This window comes from Gavia stellata, chromosome 2, assembly GCF_030936135.1.
Source record: "Gavia stellata isolate bGavSte3 chromosome 2, bGavSte3.hap2, whole genome shotgun sequence".
Classification (NCBI taxonomy): Eukaryota; Metazoa; Chordata; class Aves; order Gaviiformes; family Gaviidae; genus Gavia; species Gavia stellata.
In genome coordinates this window covers 18869027-18888695 of record NC_082595.1, presented here as the reverse complement: position 1 = coordinate 18888695, position 19669 = coordinate 18869027, and the positions used below count along the sequence as shown (strand labels likewise).

Here is a 19669-nt window from a genome sequence, read left to right as displayed (position 1 = left end):
AAATTTTTGGTTGTTACTTGAAAACAAGGATTTAATGCAAATTAAGTTAATTGAAGTTTTAAAATATTATGAAACATTTATATTTCTCATGAACTCTTTCTTCAAATTTCATAAAATATTGAATGTTGGAAATTCAGCAAAATACTTATATAAAATAAAAACTGTGCAGGGTGTTCTAAACAGAAAATTAGCAAGAAAAATATTATACTTATTAGTTGTTTATATGAATTAAATGTTTTGATCAACCTAATTAAGTATCATATCATAAATTAACAGTGTTACTCTCTTTAGGTTGGTGAGAAGTTCCGTGCACGTTCTTTGAAATTTCCTGGTCTCATATCAGGGTGCACCATGGATTGGTTCAGTCAATGGCCCAAAGAAGCTCTTGTAGCTGTAGCCAGTTATTTTCTTTCAGAATTTAATATGGTCTGCTCTGCTTCAGTTAAAACACAAGTAGTGGAAACCATGGGTCTCTTTCATGATATAGTTTCAGAAAGCTGTGAGAATTATTTCCAAAGGTAATATTTTATACAAATGCAATAGTTAATCCCAGCAGTGTTGCTACTGATAGTGGTTTTTGAACTCATTGTGTTACATGAATCAATAAGTGTCTTTTAAGGCTAATACAAAAATAAATCTGCTATATCAATATATGCAAAGACCATGAAAAGTAATTACTATTATGTCGCAAATTCATTGTCTTCATTCCCACTATTCAACAATCTTTAACATTGCTTAAGTGGATAAAACCAATGTAACTGGAAATAAGGGTTTGTATTATGAAGAAATTTGATTTTGATTGAATTAAAGACTTCATATATATAATCTTCTGTTTCACTGGAAGTAATCAAATGGCTGTACCAATATGTACCAAGTTGATGTTGCCAGTATACTATGTTTTAGGTATCGAAGAAGAGCTTACGTAACACCTAAATCCTACCTCTCTTTCATCAATGGCTACAAAGAAGTTTATACTGAAAAGTTGGAGATTATTAATGAACAAACTGAACGTATGCGAATTGGTAAGCAAAATAGGGATAAACATAGATTTTCATGCACAGTCTGAAATGATCTGTGTTTTTAATATTAGACTATTTATTCAGTGATCATTTAAAATCAGTTCTGCTGGATCACAGTTCAAAACTGGTAGCATATGAAGACCATTTCCAAGCACTCCAGCTACCACCAGTTCATAATGATTCTCTTACAAAAATGTCTCAGAGAAGCTGCCAACTTAATCATTCATCTCAGCATTATATTCAACTTTAGTATTTCCAATTTAGCATTTGTAATAGAAAGTAGAACCTGAAAATGGCCAGAGAGAGCATCTGATTTACTAGTGTAGAGAGAGGTACCTCTAAACACAGTTCTTAGTTTAGTTCTGGACTTGTCTATGGAAATTCTTACTACACAATCTGAGTGTTTCACAGCTGTTTTATTTCAGATTTCTGCTGTAGAATAAGTAGCTGTAACCTGTGGTCATTTTATAACTAGGGATCTGAAATACAGAAAAGTATGATTGAAATGGTCTTCTAATTTTGGATAACTGTTTGAAACGACCTAATTTTTGGCATTAGATTAGTACTTAATGGGTTTAGAATACATTTCCAGTTTTCTCTGGTTTGCATCTAGACACGCTTTTGTAGACGTACAAAGGCAACAGAACAGCTTAGAAAAATTGGTCTTTATGGAAAAAGATACTGTTTATCAATCTAATAGAATAGAGAATTCTATGTAATATTTTTCATAAGAAGGTAAAAGAATGTAGCATTTAGACAATACAACTGGTACATTTCACATGAAGAAAAGAATAGAATAAGAACATGTAGATATTTATTTTATTCACAAACTGCTGAATTGGAGTGGACTGTAGAGGAGTAAGTGGTCCTCAATATTTTCACATTATACAAATTTCCCTGTATGGATCTGTTGCCAGTTCTAGAAATCAGAACTTATCATTAGTCCTTAGAGATGTGGATAAAGTCTGAGAGCCTTGAAGATTTCTGAGGGTGGCGGGGTTTTTTGTTTTCTTTCTCCAGTTCTTCTATTTTCAAAAATAATTTAAAAGTAACAAGTAGTTCAGCACTGTCAAAAAAATTTCTCGTGTAGATTTTCCTAGCCTCTCACATGATATTATCGCTAATTCCTTACATGGTCTTCAAAACAAAATGACCACGTACATGTACATCTTCTACTGCAGCATCTTTATATCATTGATGCTCAGAAAATTATGCCTGTCAGCTTATGGGCAATACTCATGCCAGTTAGAAAATATTCTAAATACTTTCACTTGCATAGAAAAGATGTATTACAAAACAACAAAAATGCTGATCATCCCTGAATCCAAATGTGCTACACTGTTTACTGCATCCTAAGGAACTTTCTCAAAAAGTTTGTTATGAATTATTTATCTACTATCTCACACATCCATCCTTTAATCCTTAGTCTTTCATCAGTTAATATCAAAAAGATTTAGAAGGTTAAAAAGATTAGCCTTGAAAGTTGTTTCAGTTTGTTAGGAGATGATCCTGATATGGGATTTAAATTTTATGTTATTAAACTCAGCTGAGATAATGTCGCTCTTTTCATCTCCTTGTTAAAATGTTTTTCCTGTATGTAATGATGTCTGGGCCAATTCAGGATGCTTGTAAAGCAGCAAAATTGTAAGGAATACCTTGATCAATACTGACTTCTAGAAAAGTCCCTGGCTCAAGCACACTGAAAGTGTCCGTGTCAGCACTGTAGTATCTATACGAACAACATATTTTGAAAGATAGAAGTACTCTCTCTTCTGATTTGTCATTTTGGGTGAGAAATCTTGTAAGACAGATTAGGAAAAAACTGAGATCCAATGAAAATTACAATTATTTCTGAATGCTTAGTATCTCGTGTCTTCCCTCCAGAATCCATCTGGGGAATCCTTGGTTGAACACCACATGCGTAGATAACATCTTTTGATATAGTACTGTGGTTCTACAAGAAGACCTCAGTTTAGCTTTGACAAAGTGGGCATGTCATCCATTTGAGCAACTTGTTGCTAGATCTCCTGTTAATTAAAAGTGACAGAAGTTACATCCTTGAGGTGCTAAGAGTACTGTGGCTTAGTATCTTAATAAAGATTTTAATAATTTTTTTATATTCGCTACTTTTCTGCAGTCATAATTCAGAGAAGTTACGACATACACATTGACAAGAGATAAAGATTACTTTGATTCTCTCTATAGGTTCAAAATATATGCTGACTTTTCAACTTGCTTTAGATAAGTTGTAGCTGATATGAGTAAGGTTCTTACATGGAATTGTACATATCCCTCTGAAAAACTCTGTTCTTGTTTCTAATGCCTAAATCAGTAATTCATTTATGACTACAAGCACTAAAAAAAATTATCTGCTGGCATGGTACTGTTGTAATGTTTTTTGTGATTAGAAGTATGCAGGGGACCTGAAGAAGCTATAAAGGTTTCTTGTTTATAACAAATTCTTCAATTTTTCTTGTTCTGCGTACTCCCATTCTTTGTCGATCTTTCTTCTCACTCTGGGATTGTAGCAGGGAAAGCTAATGCAGCAATGGGTATCAGTTGCCCTTTCATAGTTTCTGTTTCAGAACTTTTTTTGCAGTGAAGTGAAGTAACAACCATTTTGGAAATTGCTGTCAAAGGAGTGGAAGGTGGGGTAGAATGTTAGTGTGCATATACCTCTATCCCTCAGAGTATTTTAGGAAGTGGCATTTGTCTGGGAAAAGGAAACATTCTAAAACATCTCTCTTGTCTCCCAGTCAATGTCTTTCAGTTAATATACCTTTGAACCTTATTGTTGAAAGCAGCAAAATAACCTGTCTTTTGGCAAGTAATAATAAAGAGCCTGTAAAATGGCAGTAGCCTGATCATGGGGAGACATCACAGAAAAGCGTTGCACATCAAATGTATAACTGCAAGTGTGCTCTGACTCTAGCCCTTAGGGAGAAGGGGAGATGCCTGGAAGCATTCCTCTCAAGTTGTAAGATTTTAACATTCAGTAAGGAGGAAGAGAGGAGAGGCTAGAGATGCTTCAGCATGCAATGTGGAGCTCAGGAACAGCCACAAATTTGTGCTCAAATCTATGATCAAGAGAGGAGAGAAAAAAAGAAGGCATAAATGCATGGGAAAGACTGAATATATAATAATTATAGGGGGAGTAAACTCATCTCTCTCTGGGCAACTATTAGTGTAAGGCTGAACAGCCTTTATGGATGGTTGCTTCAGCACATATAAGACCTATGATGGGGTTGGCCCTAAGCCAAGTGTGCGCAGATGCTTTTATGTGCTTTTCTGCACTGTCACCAGGGACAAGAAAGGGTAAACTCAATATGCAGGAGGTGGAGGTCATAATCTTGCTGTGACCTTTGGGTCCACTTTTGGTGACTCCACTTCTTCCCACTTCTTTCTAGAAAGAACTCCCTGTTGGAAGGCAGTTATAGATCCTAATATTTATGTCATTTCCTCATGCGATGATACAAATGCAGTATCAGTTTGATTTTCTGATTGTCCTGTGACTTTGACACAAACCCCCATTTTTTCTTCTTTTTTTTTTTTTTTTTTTAAGTAGTATACATAATGAGCATAAGAATGTATTTTATTGCAGGTAATATCTTAGCTATACACTTTTAGGTACTGTTTACAGCTATAACAAACTAAAACTAAGAAGTATGGATTTCTCTTTTGAAGAATCAAGCTTGTTTATAATAATTTTGCACCTTGTGAAATTATTTATATCCATGAAAAGTTAATAGTAAGAACAATCGTGGTAGTATGACTGCTTACACCCACTTTCTCTCCTTTACACAAATTTAAATGAGAACACAAGGTACAAGGCATTTGAGATCTAGAGCTAGATTGTATTATCTAACTAGGAAAAAAATAGTTTTAATTTTTCTGAATTTTATCTTAATAGGTCTGTCTAAGCTGATGGAGGCGAGTGAATCTGTTGCTAAACTCTCTCAGGAGTTGGCCATTAAGGAGAAGGAACTGGCTTTGGCATCTGTTAAGGCAGATAAAGTACGTACTTGAGTGTTAAGTAGCGAAAGGCAGCAGATAGCACCAGGATATATAGTGGGGTAAAGTGCTATTGCAGAGTTTTCTCGCAATTTGTACAAGCCAAAAAATGTGCATTGTGGTCTAAAATGAGATTTCACTCCTCTCTCTGTAGCATGTTGATTCAGCATTTGCTTCTGAAAGTGAGACACTTTAAGATTGCAACAGAGGCTAAGTGCCTTCCTTGTTCTCCTCCCATTTCTTACCCATTCCTATAAGCATCAGGTTTCATTTTTTGTTTCATGGCTTTTTGTGTGCTTGATTGACATTTATTAAATTTGGGTTTATAGATGCACTTATTTGCAGATAAGAAATTAACAGATGGTAATGGGACTTTACTATTTCAAAATTGCTTAGGAAAAAGTTCATCACAGTTCAGTTTCATATTTTGTCCTTTACATTAATAAGGTGTCTGTGTGTTCATGAGATTGGTGGTCTGGTAGAAATCTAGTTTCCAAAATGACTCTCTGGAAAGGTATGTTAGGGAATGTATTAATATAGGCATTCTGTTTTCTGAAATATATAATAATGCTATGATGGTGCATATTTAATATGAAAACTTTTGGCCAGTGATGGCTAAGGGACTGCCTGCATTCTTCAAGGCTTTTTATCTCATAAGAGAGAAAATTATGACAAAAAGGGGTGAAATTACACTTCTCGCATTTCAGGAGTATGACAGATATGCTGGTAGAGTTCACTTTGGTTAGTATTTATGTTTGATACGCACTTTGAAATGGCTCCCTGGCAATCATTCTCATAGCCTCTTAGTTGTCAGCTTTTTCAATAGGGCACTACTTACGAGTCATCAGAAGTAGAAGACATATGGACAAATAATAAAATAACAGACTTTTTTTTACACTACATGTAATACTGTTCACCTTCTATATATTTCTTTCCCTTATGACTGAGCCCTATAGAAACCAGAATTGGATTTCACACAAAAAAAAAAAAAATTGAGGGATTTGGAGTTTTTATCTGTCTTTTTTTTTTTTTCTCACAGGTATTTGAGAGCATTACTTATGTTCTTGTAAATTCATACAGAGTGCTAGCCTTCACCCTATAGCTGATACTGGTCAAAAAATATTCTGACACTAACTGTATGTCACACATGCACAAGAAAATTAAAAATATATATATACTGAAGAACCAGACACAAATGGATAACTTCATTCTGTGAATTCACATGGGGCTATTCTTTGAATAGACTAATTAAAAGTGAGTCTTTTTAGACTAAAGGAGTAAAAAAGAGGCTGACCATTGGTGCAGATGGTTTGCCAATTTTCTCTCATTTTATTAGCTTTACTATTTTTACTTTTGGTTGCAGAAATATAGTGAAAAAAGCAAATACTTATTGTATTGAAAAAGTATAGGTTCAAATAAGATAATAATCCATCACAGGATTAAAAAAACTGGCTTTAAAAGCTACTGAAAGGTCTTCTATGCATTGTAAAAATAATCAATTTTTTACTATCTAACTCCTGCTGAGAGACTCACAAGATATTTATTTGTCAGGATTCTGTAAATTGTATTGATTTTTATTCCATAATTATATAATGCCATATATAGTTAGGGTTAGCTTTATATTTTTCTGTATAATAGCCTTTACATATCTGTTTTCTCTTGTGTCTGATAACTCGATCACTTATTCCACTATTTTGATTTATACATTTTATGTGTTTGTTATCAATTCCAGGTACTAGCAGAAGTCACAGAAAGTGCTGAAGCTGCAGCTAAAGTAAAAAATGAAGTCCAAGAAGTGAAAGATAAAGCACAAAAAATTGTAGATGAAATTGATTTAGAAAAAGTGAAAGCAGAGAGTAAACTGGAGGCAGCTAAACCAGCATTAGAAGAAGCAGAAGCTGCACTGAATGTGAATAAAATTCTTGAATTTTGATTCATTTAGTACCATTTGAGTCACCCATGAAAGAAAAGCTAGAGCCACCAACATGCAGTTGTCACTTGGTTTTGACTGCTGTCACCAGCTCATCACAGTTGGTGGTCATGTCTCTGAATATTTATGGAGCTCACATTTTACTTTAAACACACAGAATTTATTTTATAGTATTTGTTCTGCTTCCACCCTAATACTTGATCATTATGAAGATGTAAATCTTTCAAAAAGTCACAGATGCCTTTAGAATATCTGTTACTCTGAATTCAAGAGAATACTTCTTGTGCTAAAAGAATGTTTTTTCTTCATACACAACTAGTTGTATCTTTCTTTTAAGAGGAATAAAAGGCTGTCTCTTCCTTCACCAAAAAATGTTTGATTTGGAGAGAAAGAGAAAACAAAGGGGATTCAGGGTGATCAGAATCAGGGTTAAGAAATTTGAAGGCATTGCTGCACTACATAATTTCATTATTCTGCTCTGAACAATTAAAAAGTAAAGAACTCTGGAATCAGAAATCAATGATGTATTATGTTTTTAAGGCCTTCTGTTCCAGTTACCAGAATTTATGTGACAAAAAATATTGAGTGGAAAAAGCCAGAAAAGAAGTATTGTTTGCTCTTACACTGACGTTTAGATAATGAGATAAATGAAACTTCCAAAAATGGTCACAAAATTCACTTATAAAATGTGTGGACTCATACATTATCCTGTGGTTTCTATAATGTGTCTGTAACTACTCGTTCTAGACAGGTAGAGTCATGCATGTATTTTGCAGACACAAATTAATGTGTTAATTTTGAAGTTTTCAAACATTTATTATTTTTATATTATTAAACTAAGCAAAGTGTCAGTGATGTTACTGGAAAATGAAGTAAAAAGCAGTATCTCATATCTATAATAACTTAAAACTCAGCAAAAATAACCAAATCCATCTCAGAATAAATGATGACACTTAAACCTTAAAAATCCAAAATACTATTTTACCAAGGAATCTACTTTTAGTTATTTTTACAATATACTTTTTTTCAGTCACTTAGACTGACAAGTTAAATTAATACTGCTGTTCCATGTATTTAAATTTGATATTTGAGTGATGTCTTTAGCTTTGGGAAAATATTCTTGTCTAGTATATATTCATTAAAATTATTCAAGTTCCATGAAACTGTGAAATCTATTAAAGTAAGCCCAGTTACTCACTTTTTTGTATGTACTTAGTAGAAACTTGCCTCAGAGAAAAGTATGACAAACAAACGTTAAAATCAAGATATTGAATGGGAAAATAGAATAATGGTATTGATGCAGGATTCTGTTACATTTTTCTTCAAATAGACCATCAAACCAGTGGATATTGCTACTGTTAGAAAACTTGCAAAACCTCCTCACCTAATTATGAGGGTCATGGATTGTTGTCTGCTACTATTCCAAAAGCAAGTAGATCCAGTTACTGTGGATCCAGAAAAGCCTTGCTGCAAGCCATCGTGGGGAGAATCATTAAAAGTAAGTAGAGTTTTCAAACAGTGTTTCTTAAACATCAGAAATAGTGATTTGCATATCAGAGATGCTGTTTACTCAAAACAGGACAGAATTTTGTAAAAACGCAAACATACGGTTTTAAGATAGGCATAGTATATAAATAGAATTTATTTGGTAGCAAGTAGTAGGTTAACTGCTTAGAGACTTATGCAGTAGGAGCTTTAGATTTTCCTTATTCTATTTATGGCATATGACCTGATGGCAAATGAATAAATCATACCAATCTTGTTAACCATTCATGAGATAAGGGTGTTCTGGAAAACTCCTCTTTCTCTTTGGGAACTTGTAGGTTCACATTTAAACAGTCTTTTCTGATCCTCCCAGGCTTTTTGATTATTTGCAAGATTATTTGACTGACTGAGAAGAGAGTAGGTTTACCCATTCTACATTTCAATATTCCTGTCTCAAATTCTTTGGTCAGATAGCCATCTCTTCGTTCTGGCCTTTGATCTTCTCTCAGGATACTCTTTTATTTCCATGCCTTCTCCTGCCATTCTTTAAGTTCTGTTCTACCTCTATTAGTGTATTAATTTGCTGATATTATTTTCTCAAATTTTTTTTGTCATGCAAATGAAGTAAAACTACATATTTTGGACATGAATAGAGCTCTTTTTATTTAAGCTTTTCCAGGAATTAAGAAATCATAAAAATTTTTTATATTGCACTGACACAATGAAATGGGATAAGCAGTTATTCCATGAGTTGCCTTTAAGATGTTAAACGTTTGTTAGAAAAAAGTTAAAACCAATGATTTCCCTTTCCAGAAGGATTTAAATCACATTTCACAAATGCATAAGCAGTTTTTATGGCATTCTTTAGATAAGTTACAAATGTATCTCTGAGGCTTTATCTTGATTCAAGTTTTTTTAAGAAATACTGCTTCTTAAATGCTTTTTAAATGGCAACACAGGAATATGTGAGATGAAAAGTACATCAATAACTTTCAAGCCTAGTTACTGGAGTGTAACTGCATAAAACTAAAATAATTGAAGGCATGTGGGAGGAGTTAGAACTGAATAGAACAATTATAATGTTAACTGTATGAATGACCTCTTTTTACAGAAGAATTTTAGGAACATTTTTCTCACATACCCACCTACGAACAAGCTTTTGAATGTAAAATGTGTAAATAGCTTATAAATATCCTGTGTTGTTTTTTGCAGCTTATGAGTGGCCCATTCTTGCAGAGTCTACAGCAGTTTCCTAAGGATTCAATCAATGAAGAGACAGTAGAATTACTCCAGCCTTACTTTAACATGGAAGACTATAAGCTGGAGTATGGTAAAAAGGTGTGTGGTAATGTGGCAGGACTCCTCTCTTGGACACAAGCGATGGCAATATTTTATGGTGTTAACAGAGAAGTCTTACCTCTTAAGGTAATACATCATCTCTTGCTTTGTATTTGCTTTCCATGTAATTTAATTTCATTTACTTTAATAGTAGTAGGATTTAAAAAATATATTTAGATAACTTTATTCAGATATAATTGCCTGTAGACTTTAGTGGCTAAGGATGAAAAGAATGGACAAACCCCATATCCTCTTCTTGATTCTAGACAGAACACAGAACAAAAAACTAGCCTAGAATAAATTTATGTGCTCTGGTTTACTATGTACAGTGAAAGCTGCTTTCAGTCTGTTTTTATTATGTTATAATTATGTTATAATAGTTTTCAAAAAGTTGTACCAGGAGAGGATCTTTATTCTTTCTCTAAAGAGTCCTGCAAACAGAGGTTTGCAGCTATTTTACCTTCTTTGCTTTCACATGATCACTTAGAGGAAGTGGAGAACAGATATCTTGCCCAAATATTGGCATTCTGAAGAGATTCAGAGCCCACATCAATAAAGGAATTATGTTGCAATAGTGGGAACCAAACTGAGTAAAACATTTTTAAAAGTAATTTTTAGTTCAGCGTGGGTGTTCTTTTTGATGTTTCTGAACATTTTGAATAAAAAATTTTATCAGAGTTAAAGACCATATAGAAACTCAATTGCAGTGATTGTTGCTTTTTGGATTCTAAAACAAGTATTTAATCCCTACACATAGCACAGTTTACAAAAAAAAAAAAAAAGTAAAAAAGGGAAAGCATCTGAATGGTGATTCCAAATATTTTTCACATTTTTTGTCACTGGTAGAAGTGTTATTTACAAAAGCAACCATAATGCAGGTGGATGATTCAAAAAAATTATTTAATAAATTTCCTGTGTTCAGCATAAATGTCAGTTTAGAAGCAATGGGAAGATTGGTTTAGGACCATGGTGCATAAAAGCTGTAGCTTTTACGCTGATGCTGTTAGCTGATAAAGGACCAGTCTCCTGTTGTGACTGTTGGTCGCTACAGAATGTAGAAATAAAAAAGAAATAATAAAGCATATAATCAAGCAAGAAGATTGAGTGATTGCTCCTCTAGGCTAATCAATATATACAGATCAAAAAGCTTACTTCCTTAACCAGCTTCCTTAAATTTAAATTTTTTAAAAGAAATAAAGTTGACAATATATAGTAGGAACCTTGAGTACTATGTTGTTATTAAACAAAAAAATCATATCAGCAGTATATATGTAATGGTGTTTTCAGATTAAATATTTTAATATTTATATAAATATTAATATAAAAGTTATTTTGATATATTATTGTCTCATGGTTACCAACTAAGCAGGCTTAAAATAATTCATCAAAGTATATTCATATCTTGAATGATTATTGTTTTAATATTTCTTTTCTTTGCAGGCTAACTTGGCAAAACAGGAAGGCCACCTGAAAATAGCTAATGCAGAATTAGCAAAGGCTCAGGAGGCCTTAGATGAAAAGCAAGCTGAAGTGGATAAAGTGCAGGCGAAGTTTGATGCAGCAATGAAGGAGAAAATGGTGACATAAAAGTATTTTAGTATTATGAAAAATGCCTGCATACAATACTGTTAGATAATCTGGGATTGATACAAACACTCATGTAGGGCCTGCTACCTTGAATGACACGGATGAGGTTCAGATATAAAAATAAGAGATTTAAATCTATGTTCTCTCCTATTTCCTCTCCTATTTCTTTCTGTGAATAGGAACATATTAGAAAATAGATGCACTTAGAGTTCTCAAGAATAAGTTTTATATAAATAAAATAGTTATAATAAATATAAAAGGATGAAAAATATATAAAATAACTTCAGATTTTTGTATTCTATTATTAATTTAAGTAGGACTTTTTTCAATTTTAGGACTTACTGAATGATGCAGAAACATGCAGAAGAAAGATGCAAGCAGCCTCTGCGCTTATAGATGGACTGAGTGGAGAGAAAGTTAGGTGGACTCAGCAAAGTAAAGAATTTAAGTCTCAGATTAACAGGTATCCTATTCATCAGAGAAAAAACCACCAAAACATGTGTAAAAACTGAAGAGCTAGTAAGCAATTTAGTAGCTTTAATAGCTGTACTTAATTTTCCTCCTGGAAATCATAATGTAGTTACACAGTTAAGTGAACTATCCTGAAATTTGAGGTTTTTCTCATGTGAGTGAATACCTGAGTGCTGAGTGCTTGTATTTTAGTTCAGAACAATACCTCTGATTTTGGAATTTATTTCCAAAGGGATTCTTTATAGAGCCTCTATTACAGCTCTCTCTCCTGCCCCCCTAATGCTGCACCTCATTCCAATATTTCTAGTAGGCGGGAGGTAGGGATGATCTAAGGCTGGCACTGAGAAGGAAAATGGAAGGACTCCTAGCCTAATACGGGATAGGAAAAGAAGCATCCTTTTTGATATTAGTTATGGCATATTTGAATAAAAGGAGGAGGCCTAGAGACCAGATGGTAACCCTTGTTGTATATAGCCTGTGTGTTGAAACACATGTGAGACAGTAGGCCTTATTCTGAGAAATTTGAAAACTTGGGAGTCCCCATTGTGTTGCTGTCCAAATGACAAAATGTTGAGCAGCCTAGAAGCCAGAGATCCTAGCTGTCTAGAAAACAGGAAACCTGTCAAAATGGCTGCTAAAGGGAAAGAGCCTGAAAGTTTAGGCTCAGCTTCTATGGAATGCTTCTGTTTCCATAAATTTCCTATGGGGAAATTGGGCATTTCTGGTGAGGTCTGCTCATTCCAAGAGAATTAATTTTGTATCTTTTGATAAATATTGTATTGCAGATATATTTTTAAGAAATAAACCAATTTCTTGCTTCAGTTATGAAAGAAGGAATAGTTGTCATCAAGGCTTTATTACTTTGTAGGGCTGAAGATAATGTTTTCATACAATACTATTAAGTTTTGCCACAAAAATATTTTGGAAACGCAAAGCAACTATTTGTTATTCTCAACGAGCAACATTGTCTTCATATGTTTCAAAAGCTTGTTGTCTAAATCAATAGAAATTGAAATTGTACGTCACCTTTTAATTATGATTTTGTTCCTTTTCTAGACTTGTGGGAGATGTACTGCTCTGCACAGGTTTTCTTTCATACTGTGGACCTTTTAATCAAAACTTCAGGAAGCTTTTGCTTAAGGATTTATGGGAAGCAGAGATCAGAGCCCATAAAATCCCCTTTTCTGAAAAATTGAACCTGATTTCTATGTTGGTAGATCCTCCAACAGTAAGTTCTTCGTGCTTGGTGGGTTTCTTTTTAATTTCAATTAACATATTCTGTGACTGTTAGCCAGCATTATGCTTGCTTAGAACAGAACTATAATCCCCAATATTGCTGTACAGTGTAGCTCTGTGGTTTCCAAATGTTCTTGGCAATTTCCACTAAACATCTGAGTACTGAGCAATGTTTAGTTAGATAAACAAGTTATATATTATAAACAAGTGACATATTATACGATTAAATAATTGCCAGTAAGACAGTGCACTTTCAAGTATTTTATTTTGAGAACCCATTGCCACAGCTATAGATCACATATCTACTAAAACAGTGGGTTTGGTTGTTAGCTTTTGGTTCTGTTAATATTATCTGTGTCTGGTTTCAAAAATAGATTTTATATCAAAGAGAACATTTTTAAAAGAATGCATGAAGTCTTTTCATGTAATGTGAATGTATGAGAAACCAACCAGAGCACAATGCCAGAATCTTCATGTCTGCTTTGGTAAATATTAAGCCCCAAAAGCTCTCTTAGCCTGGTTTTCTCTTAATTGATCCCAATGTTTAATTTGGCTGTCAAGCTGCCTTTTGACTTTCTTACACTTTTAAAATATATTTTTTATCTTTCTATATAGTTAAAAACATCCATATAAATAAAATCCTGGAAATATTTTTCCATCTGCATTAATCGCTTTTCAGCAGGTTCAGATATGCATCCCCTTTGGCTTGATGTCCCCATTATTTCTTAGAACAATCGTAATTGAAGGGTAATTCCAGTGAGATTTTACTCCAAACTACTTTTTTCTCTCTCTTCCTTTTTTTTAATCTTCAGATTAGTGAGTGGAATCTTCAAGGACTGCCTGGAGATGATCTCTCAATTCAGAATGGTATCATTGTCACTAAGGCAACTAGATACCCCCTTTTGGTAGACCCACAAACTCAAGGAAAATCATGGATTAAAAAGAAAGAACAGGATAATGAATTACAGGTGAACAGTGTTTTAAAGGAATAATGTGCTGTGTTATATTCCTTTAAACATTATTGCTTTAGGGTGTGTCTATGTTTGAGTCAGTGTAACTCTCATACACACATATCTGAGATAACTTTAACTTGTATGGAGTATGACAATGATGTAGATGCATCAGTAGGGAACTTGACAACAGCTGTAAATCCCCATTCAAGGACTTGGAAAAGATTATATAGTAAGTAAATACTGGTATAAAATCTAGCAAGAAGTATGAAAGAGAAGGAGGTAGCCATGTGTTCAGAATTGGTGAGTACGTTCCCTATACAGAGTACAGTGATGAAAAGTATAGCAAAAGAGTATAATGTGAAATTATTAAATGAGAGTAAAATGGGCAACCATTAGTAAGATTACAGACAAAGGCAGGATAACTTACAGCTTCGAAAACATAGACAAAGTACTTAAACTGATGCAGTCCAGAATTTAGAACCCAAGGTGGAATTCACCCATGAAGTTACTGCTACAAAAGTAAATTGAGGACAACTAGTTGCAACCAATCCCAAGACAAATGTCTGTCTTATTGTTACTGCAGTTGTAATAGCTTTTTTATAGCTTAAGCCAATAAGATTAAATGTCTGCTCATGAAATATAATACAAAGAAGTTCACATGTCACCTGTAGTTTGCATCACAAATGAATTTTTCACAAATGAAGTAGCATGGGAAAAGGAACATGCATTTTAGAACCCTTAACCTGAATGTTGCAAAATCTCACATGTCCTCCTGAATCTCAATGAATTTTTGCGGTTTTAGGATCTCTAGATTTTGAAGATTTTAAGTGTTGGAGTAAACCGGATGTGAAGTTCTTGCTTATCATTTTATCATTAATAAAACAAACTGTTAGAACCACAGAAAAGTTTGAGGTTGGAAGGGATCTCTGAAGATCATCTAGTCCAGCCTCCCTCCTCAAAGCAGGATCTACTAAAGCAGGCTGCCCAGGACTGTGTCCAGTCAGGTTTTGAATACCTCCATGTTTTGAATACTTCACCACCTCTCTGTGCAACCTGTTTTAATGTTCAACCACCCTTACAATAAGGGTTTTGGGTTTTTTCTTACGTTTAAATGGAATTACCTATATCTCAATTTTTGTCCATTGCATCTTGTCCTGTTACTGTGTGCCACTAAGAGGAGTCTGTCTCCCTGTTCTTCATTCTCACCCACCAGGTATTTATATGTGTAGGTAAATACCCTTGTGAGCCTTCTTGAGGCTAAATAATCCCAGCTCTCTCAGCTTTCCTCATATGTTAAGTGCTCCAATCCCTTAATAATCTTAGTGGCCCTTTGCTGGACTCACTTCAGTGTCTCTCTTATACTGGGGAGCCCAGAACTAGACAGAGGACTCCAGGTATGTGTCTCCAGAACTAGGCAGAGGGGAAGGATCACCTTCCTCAACCTGCTGGTAATGTTTTTCCTAATCCAGCCCAGAATGCTGTTGACCTTTGCTGCAAAGGCAGATTGCTGGCTCATGCACAACCTGTTGTCCACCAGGATTCCAAGGTCCTTTTCTGCAAAGCTGTTTTCCAGTAGAATGGCCCTATTTCATACCTTTAGAGAAAATCTTGAAAATAATATGAGAACTTTCTGAAAATCAAAATCTAGGAAGCAATACAAAATTAGTATTTTATTTATTTATTCATGTCTTTTAATGATTTCATATATTATAAATCCCATTTCATGATACTTCAAACATCTGAGTTCATAATATTGTAAAAGCAATTCATCTGTTAGAGTGAATTCAGGTTTTCAGAAAGAACTTCTCAACACTTCAAAGCTAAAATTAGAAAATCTAGTCCTCAGTACCTAGAATAGAAAATTAAAAGTTAGGCATCTCTGATTTCAAAAATATATGTAACATCCACACATGTGGATGAGGTGCTTAGGGACATGGTTTAGTGGTGGACTTAGCTGGGTTAAATTTACGGTTGGACTTGATGGCCTTAGTCTTTTCCAACCTAAATGATTCTACAATTCTATGATTCTATCTTCAATTCCCCGTAAGCTGTACCAGTTTTACTTGGTACATTATTACTCTCATAATGAAGTTTTGTGGATTCCATTACAGCCAATCTTTTAATTCACCTTTTTATGGTACTTTTCATTCTATATACAAGAAGTATTTCTGCATAAATTGCTGCATGGTCAATGTTTATTACTTTCTTGAAAATGCAACTAACAAAAACAATGACAAATTTACATGAAAACCACAGATCTAACTATGAAAGACTTTAAAGAGATGGTTTTGTCCTTATTTCAATTTATAATTTACTTTTTGAGGTAACAACTTTGAATGACAAGTATTTCCGTACACACCTAGAAGATAGTCTTTCACTGGGACGATCTCTCATGATTGAAGATATAGGTGAAGAGTTGGATCCAGTCCTTGATAATATTTTAGAAAAGAATTTCATGAAATCTGGAACTTCTTTTAAGGTTAGTAATCAAACAAAAGACCTGGAAGAAGTAGTTAGCTTTGTGATGAATGATATTTTACCCTTTTATTCCAAACCTCTGCTGAATCAGGTAAACTTTGTATTCAGTAGGGTAGTGTGAAGAATAAAACTGAACTAATAAAATATAGGAGACAGAGCCTTAACTGAGTAGTCAGTTCATGAGTCTAAAATTTGAATTTAACTTCTGAGGTTACTACTGAAGATTCCAAACTGGAACCAGTTATGTTTATCCTAATGAATGCTTACAATACTTTCTATTGATATTCAAGCAATTTCATTTTACATCCTTTAACAGAATTAATAGAATTGAAAAGATCTCTCTCTTCCTGGTGTGGAGCACTGATTGTAGCAACTGCAGGATCTTTAATCTGGAATAGAACTGTTTTCTGATGAAACAAGCCAAAAAAGCATGAAGTTTTATTAATAATATTAAGTATATTCCAAACCTTGAAAAATCATGAGTCTTTCTGACCATTAGATAAAGAAATCACTCACAAGTTTTAAAAACAACCCCCTTTCAAACATTCTGAAATAAAATGATTGCACATGCTGTATATTTCCATACATATTTTTCTCAAATAATCTTAATTAACTGGCTGGGATATGAGAAAAATGGTAGACCAGATTGCTGATGATAATGAAAATAAAATGATTGCTATTTTTGTGGAGTAGTTTTACTTTGAAAGGCAGGGCAAACAATATGCTTAAGGGACTGATTTGGTCCTACTCCTTCTTAAGCCAGGTATTTGAAGTGGCCTTGGAGGGTCATACACGGTGATCAGATATCCTTGTGCACATGCAGCTTTCAAGTTAGACTGCTGATTTGGAATACCTTCTGTAAAAATTTCTGTGGAAAACTCTGAAGAAATTTATAGTTCCTTTGGAAAGGTTCTTTAAGGTCTGCTTAGTCTTAATAAATATAGAATTAATTTCCAATAATTTATGTTCCATTGTTGGATCAAATAATTTCTTTTTTTCCCCTGAACACGAGAGAACAGTGATTTCTCCAAAGTACAGTAATTTCTACCATCTTCATTTGAGGTGTGATTACAAGCAGAAAACCTAAACCAAATGGTTCTGAAAGCCATTAATTAGAACCCAGTGTAAGTAATCACTATATTCACCTAGAGGGGAATGCTAATTTTATAGTGTACTCCAACTGCTACCTTAGGTCATCAATTGTTATTTTCATAACAAATTTGAATCGTGAAATAAGCTTCCTCTCTTTGGCATTTCAAATAATGTAAATTTTTTTTCTGGTCAATATCATTGAGTCAAATAAAGCTCATTTTCTTCTGCTTAATACTATTCTAACTTACTCCACAGGTGAAAGTTGGTGATAAGGAAGTAGATGTTATGAGTTCATTTAGACTGTACATTACTACAAAGCTACCCAATCCTGCTTTCACGCCCGAAATTAATGCAAAAACATCAATTATTGATTTTACTGTTACAATGAAAGGACTTGAGAATCAGTTACTGAGAAGAGTAATTCTTACTGAAAAGCAGGTAAACTATCAGGACACACAAACCATAGTGATGCTTGATTTTTTTTTTTTTAAATTTAACTGTTTTTAATATGTAGGGAAAAATAAATGTTCAAATGGAAAAAAGACATCAGCCATTTTCTAAAATTTTATTCAGATACAGTATAGAAATTTCCAAATAACAAAAATACACCTAGAGGATCTTCTATGTATCTATCAGTATGACACAAACAATTAAGCACAAGTATTTGGCATTGGTAAGATACTTCATAAGATACTGAATAAACACTGCTTAAAAAAAAAGATGTTATAAAAACACATTTTAGATACCTGAAAAAGTAAAATGGACATTTCATGAACTTGAAAAATCAACAACTGAATTTTAAGTATGACTCATAGTAACAGTCCTTAAAGTGTCATGCTATTGTCTTGTTTTTTAATAATAGGAACTAGAGGCAGAACGAATTAAACTCATGGAAGATGTAACTTTTAATAAGAGGAAGATGAAAGAACTGGAAGACAATCTTCTGTACAAACTAAGTGCAACCAGAGGTTCTGTATCAAAGTGTAAAAGAACTATGATTAAGCAGATTAAGCTGATTCACATTAGAACCTTTCCGTACAGAAATTGATTTATCTATCCAAGTTACAGTAAGAGAACATCCAATGGTAGAAATCTGAAGTACGGTGATTTACTGGTGTATGAGGGATTTGGTACTATAGCATGCCCCTATATGCAACCCAAGAGACTATTTTTAACATGTAAACAAGTTTTGTGAAACAAATCGATTTCTTGAGAGCTTTGTGCCCCTCAAATAAGATAAAGTATCTGATCATGGGCAAATCCTTAACCCATTGAAAATGCAAAGTAAAATGGGCTAGCTTAAATGGTGTTGAAAGTCTTTTGCGGTATATTAGGAGCCTGCACATGATCAATTACTGTCTCTTTGGTGGAAAAAGAAGGTGGTAACTTCCAGCAAATCGATCAGTAAGTACTTGAGATACATGACTAATGTGTGACCATTGCCTTTAGGACCCTAAGTCTTTTTGACTTTGAGTGTACCGATCAACAGATTTTAAAATAATTGAAGTACTTTGTATGAATATGTATGTTATGTGCATAAGAAAGCTGATTTGTCTAGTACATGCTGCAGAGCTGTTCATATTGACATAGGTTGAATGCATTTGTTTAGCATGTTGAATAAAAAAGTAATTTTTAGTGTTACGTATCCTGTTTGGTCTCCATTTTAAAAGCTTTCTGCAATTCAGTAAATAATTTCCATTTGCTATAAATAATTCCTGTAATTTGGTCTTTCAATTTTTACATATACGAAGTGAAAAAATTGTTATAAAAATGTCCTAAATATCCAATATTTGATTTTTTAGGTTCACTAGTAGATGACGAATCCTTGATTGGTGTTCTGCAAACAACTAAGCAAACAGCTGCTGAAGTAGCTGGAAAGTTGTCTGTGGCAGCAGAAACTGAAGTGAAGATTAACACTGCTCAGGAGGAGTATCGACCTGCTGCTACACGTGGAAGCATTCTTTATTTTCTTATTACAGAAATGAGCATGGTCAATAATATGTATCAAACTTCACTGGCTCAGTTCTTGAAGTTATTTGATCATTCCATGGCCAAGTAGGAAGATACAG

General features: G+C 33.8%; 1 protein-coding gene across 1 annotated transcript in view; it reads left to right on the top strand.

Moving 5' to 3' along the window:
* The window catches only part of DNAH8 (dynein axonemal heavy chain 8), a 145176-nt gene that overhangs the window by 96684 nt on the left and 28823 nt on the right, over positions 1 to 19669 (top strand). Inside the window, exons 65-78 of the mRNA XM_059835831.1 lie at positions 292 to 518; positions 904 to 1022; positions 4930 to 5033; positions 6763 to 6939; positions 8291 to 8458; positions 9658 to 9870; positions 11224 to 11361; positions 11706 to 11833; positions 12898 to 13069; positions 13890 to 14045; positions 16354 to 16509; positions 17856 to 18038; positions 18463 to 18568; positions 19403 to 19655. Of these exons, the coding sequence (XP_059691814.1) occupies positions 292 to 518; positions 904 to 1022; positions 4930 to 5033; positions 6763 to 6939; positions 8291 to 8458; positions 9658 to 9870; positions 11224 to 11361; positions 11706 to 11833; positions 12898 to 13069; positions 13890 to 14045; positions 16354 to 16509; positions 17856 to 18038; positions 18463 to 18568; positions 19403 to 19655 (2300 nt within the window). The remainder of the gene's footprint in view (positions 1 to 291; positions 519 to 903; positions 1023 to 4929; positions 5034 to 6762; positions 6940 to 8290; positions 8459 to 9657; positions 9871 to 11223; positions 11362 to 11705; positions 11834 to 12897; positions 13070 to 13889; positions 14046 to 16353; positions 16510 to 17855; positions 18039 to 18462; positions 18569 to 19402; positions 19656 to 19669) is intronic.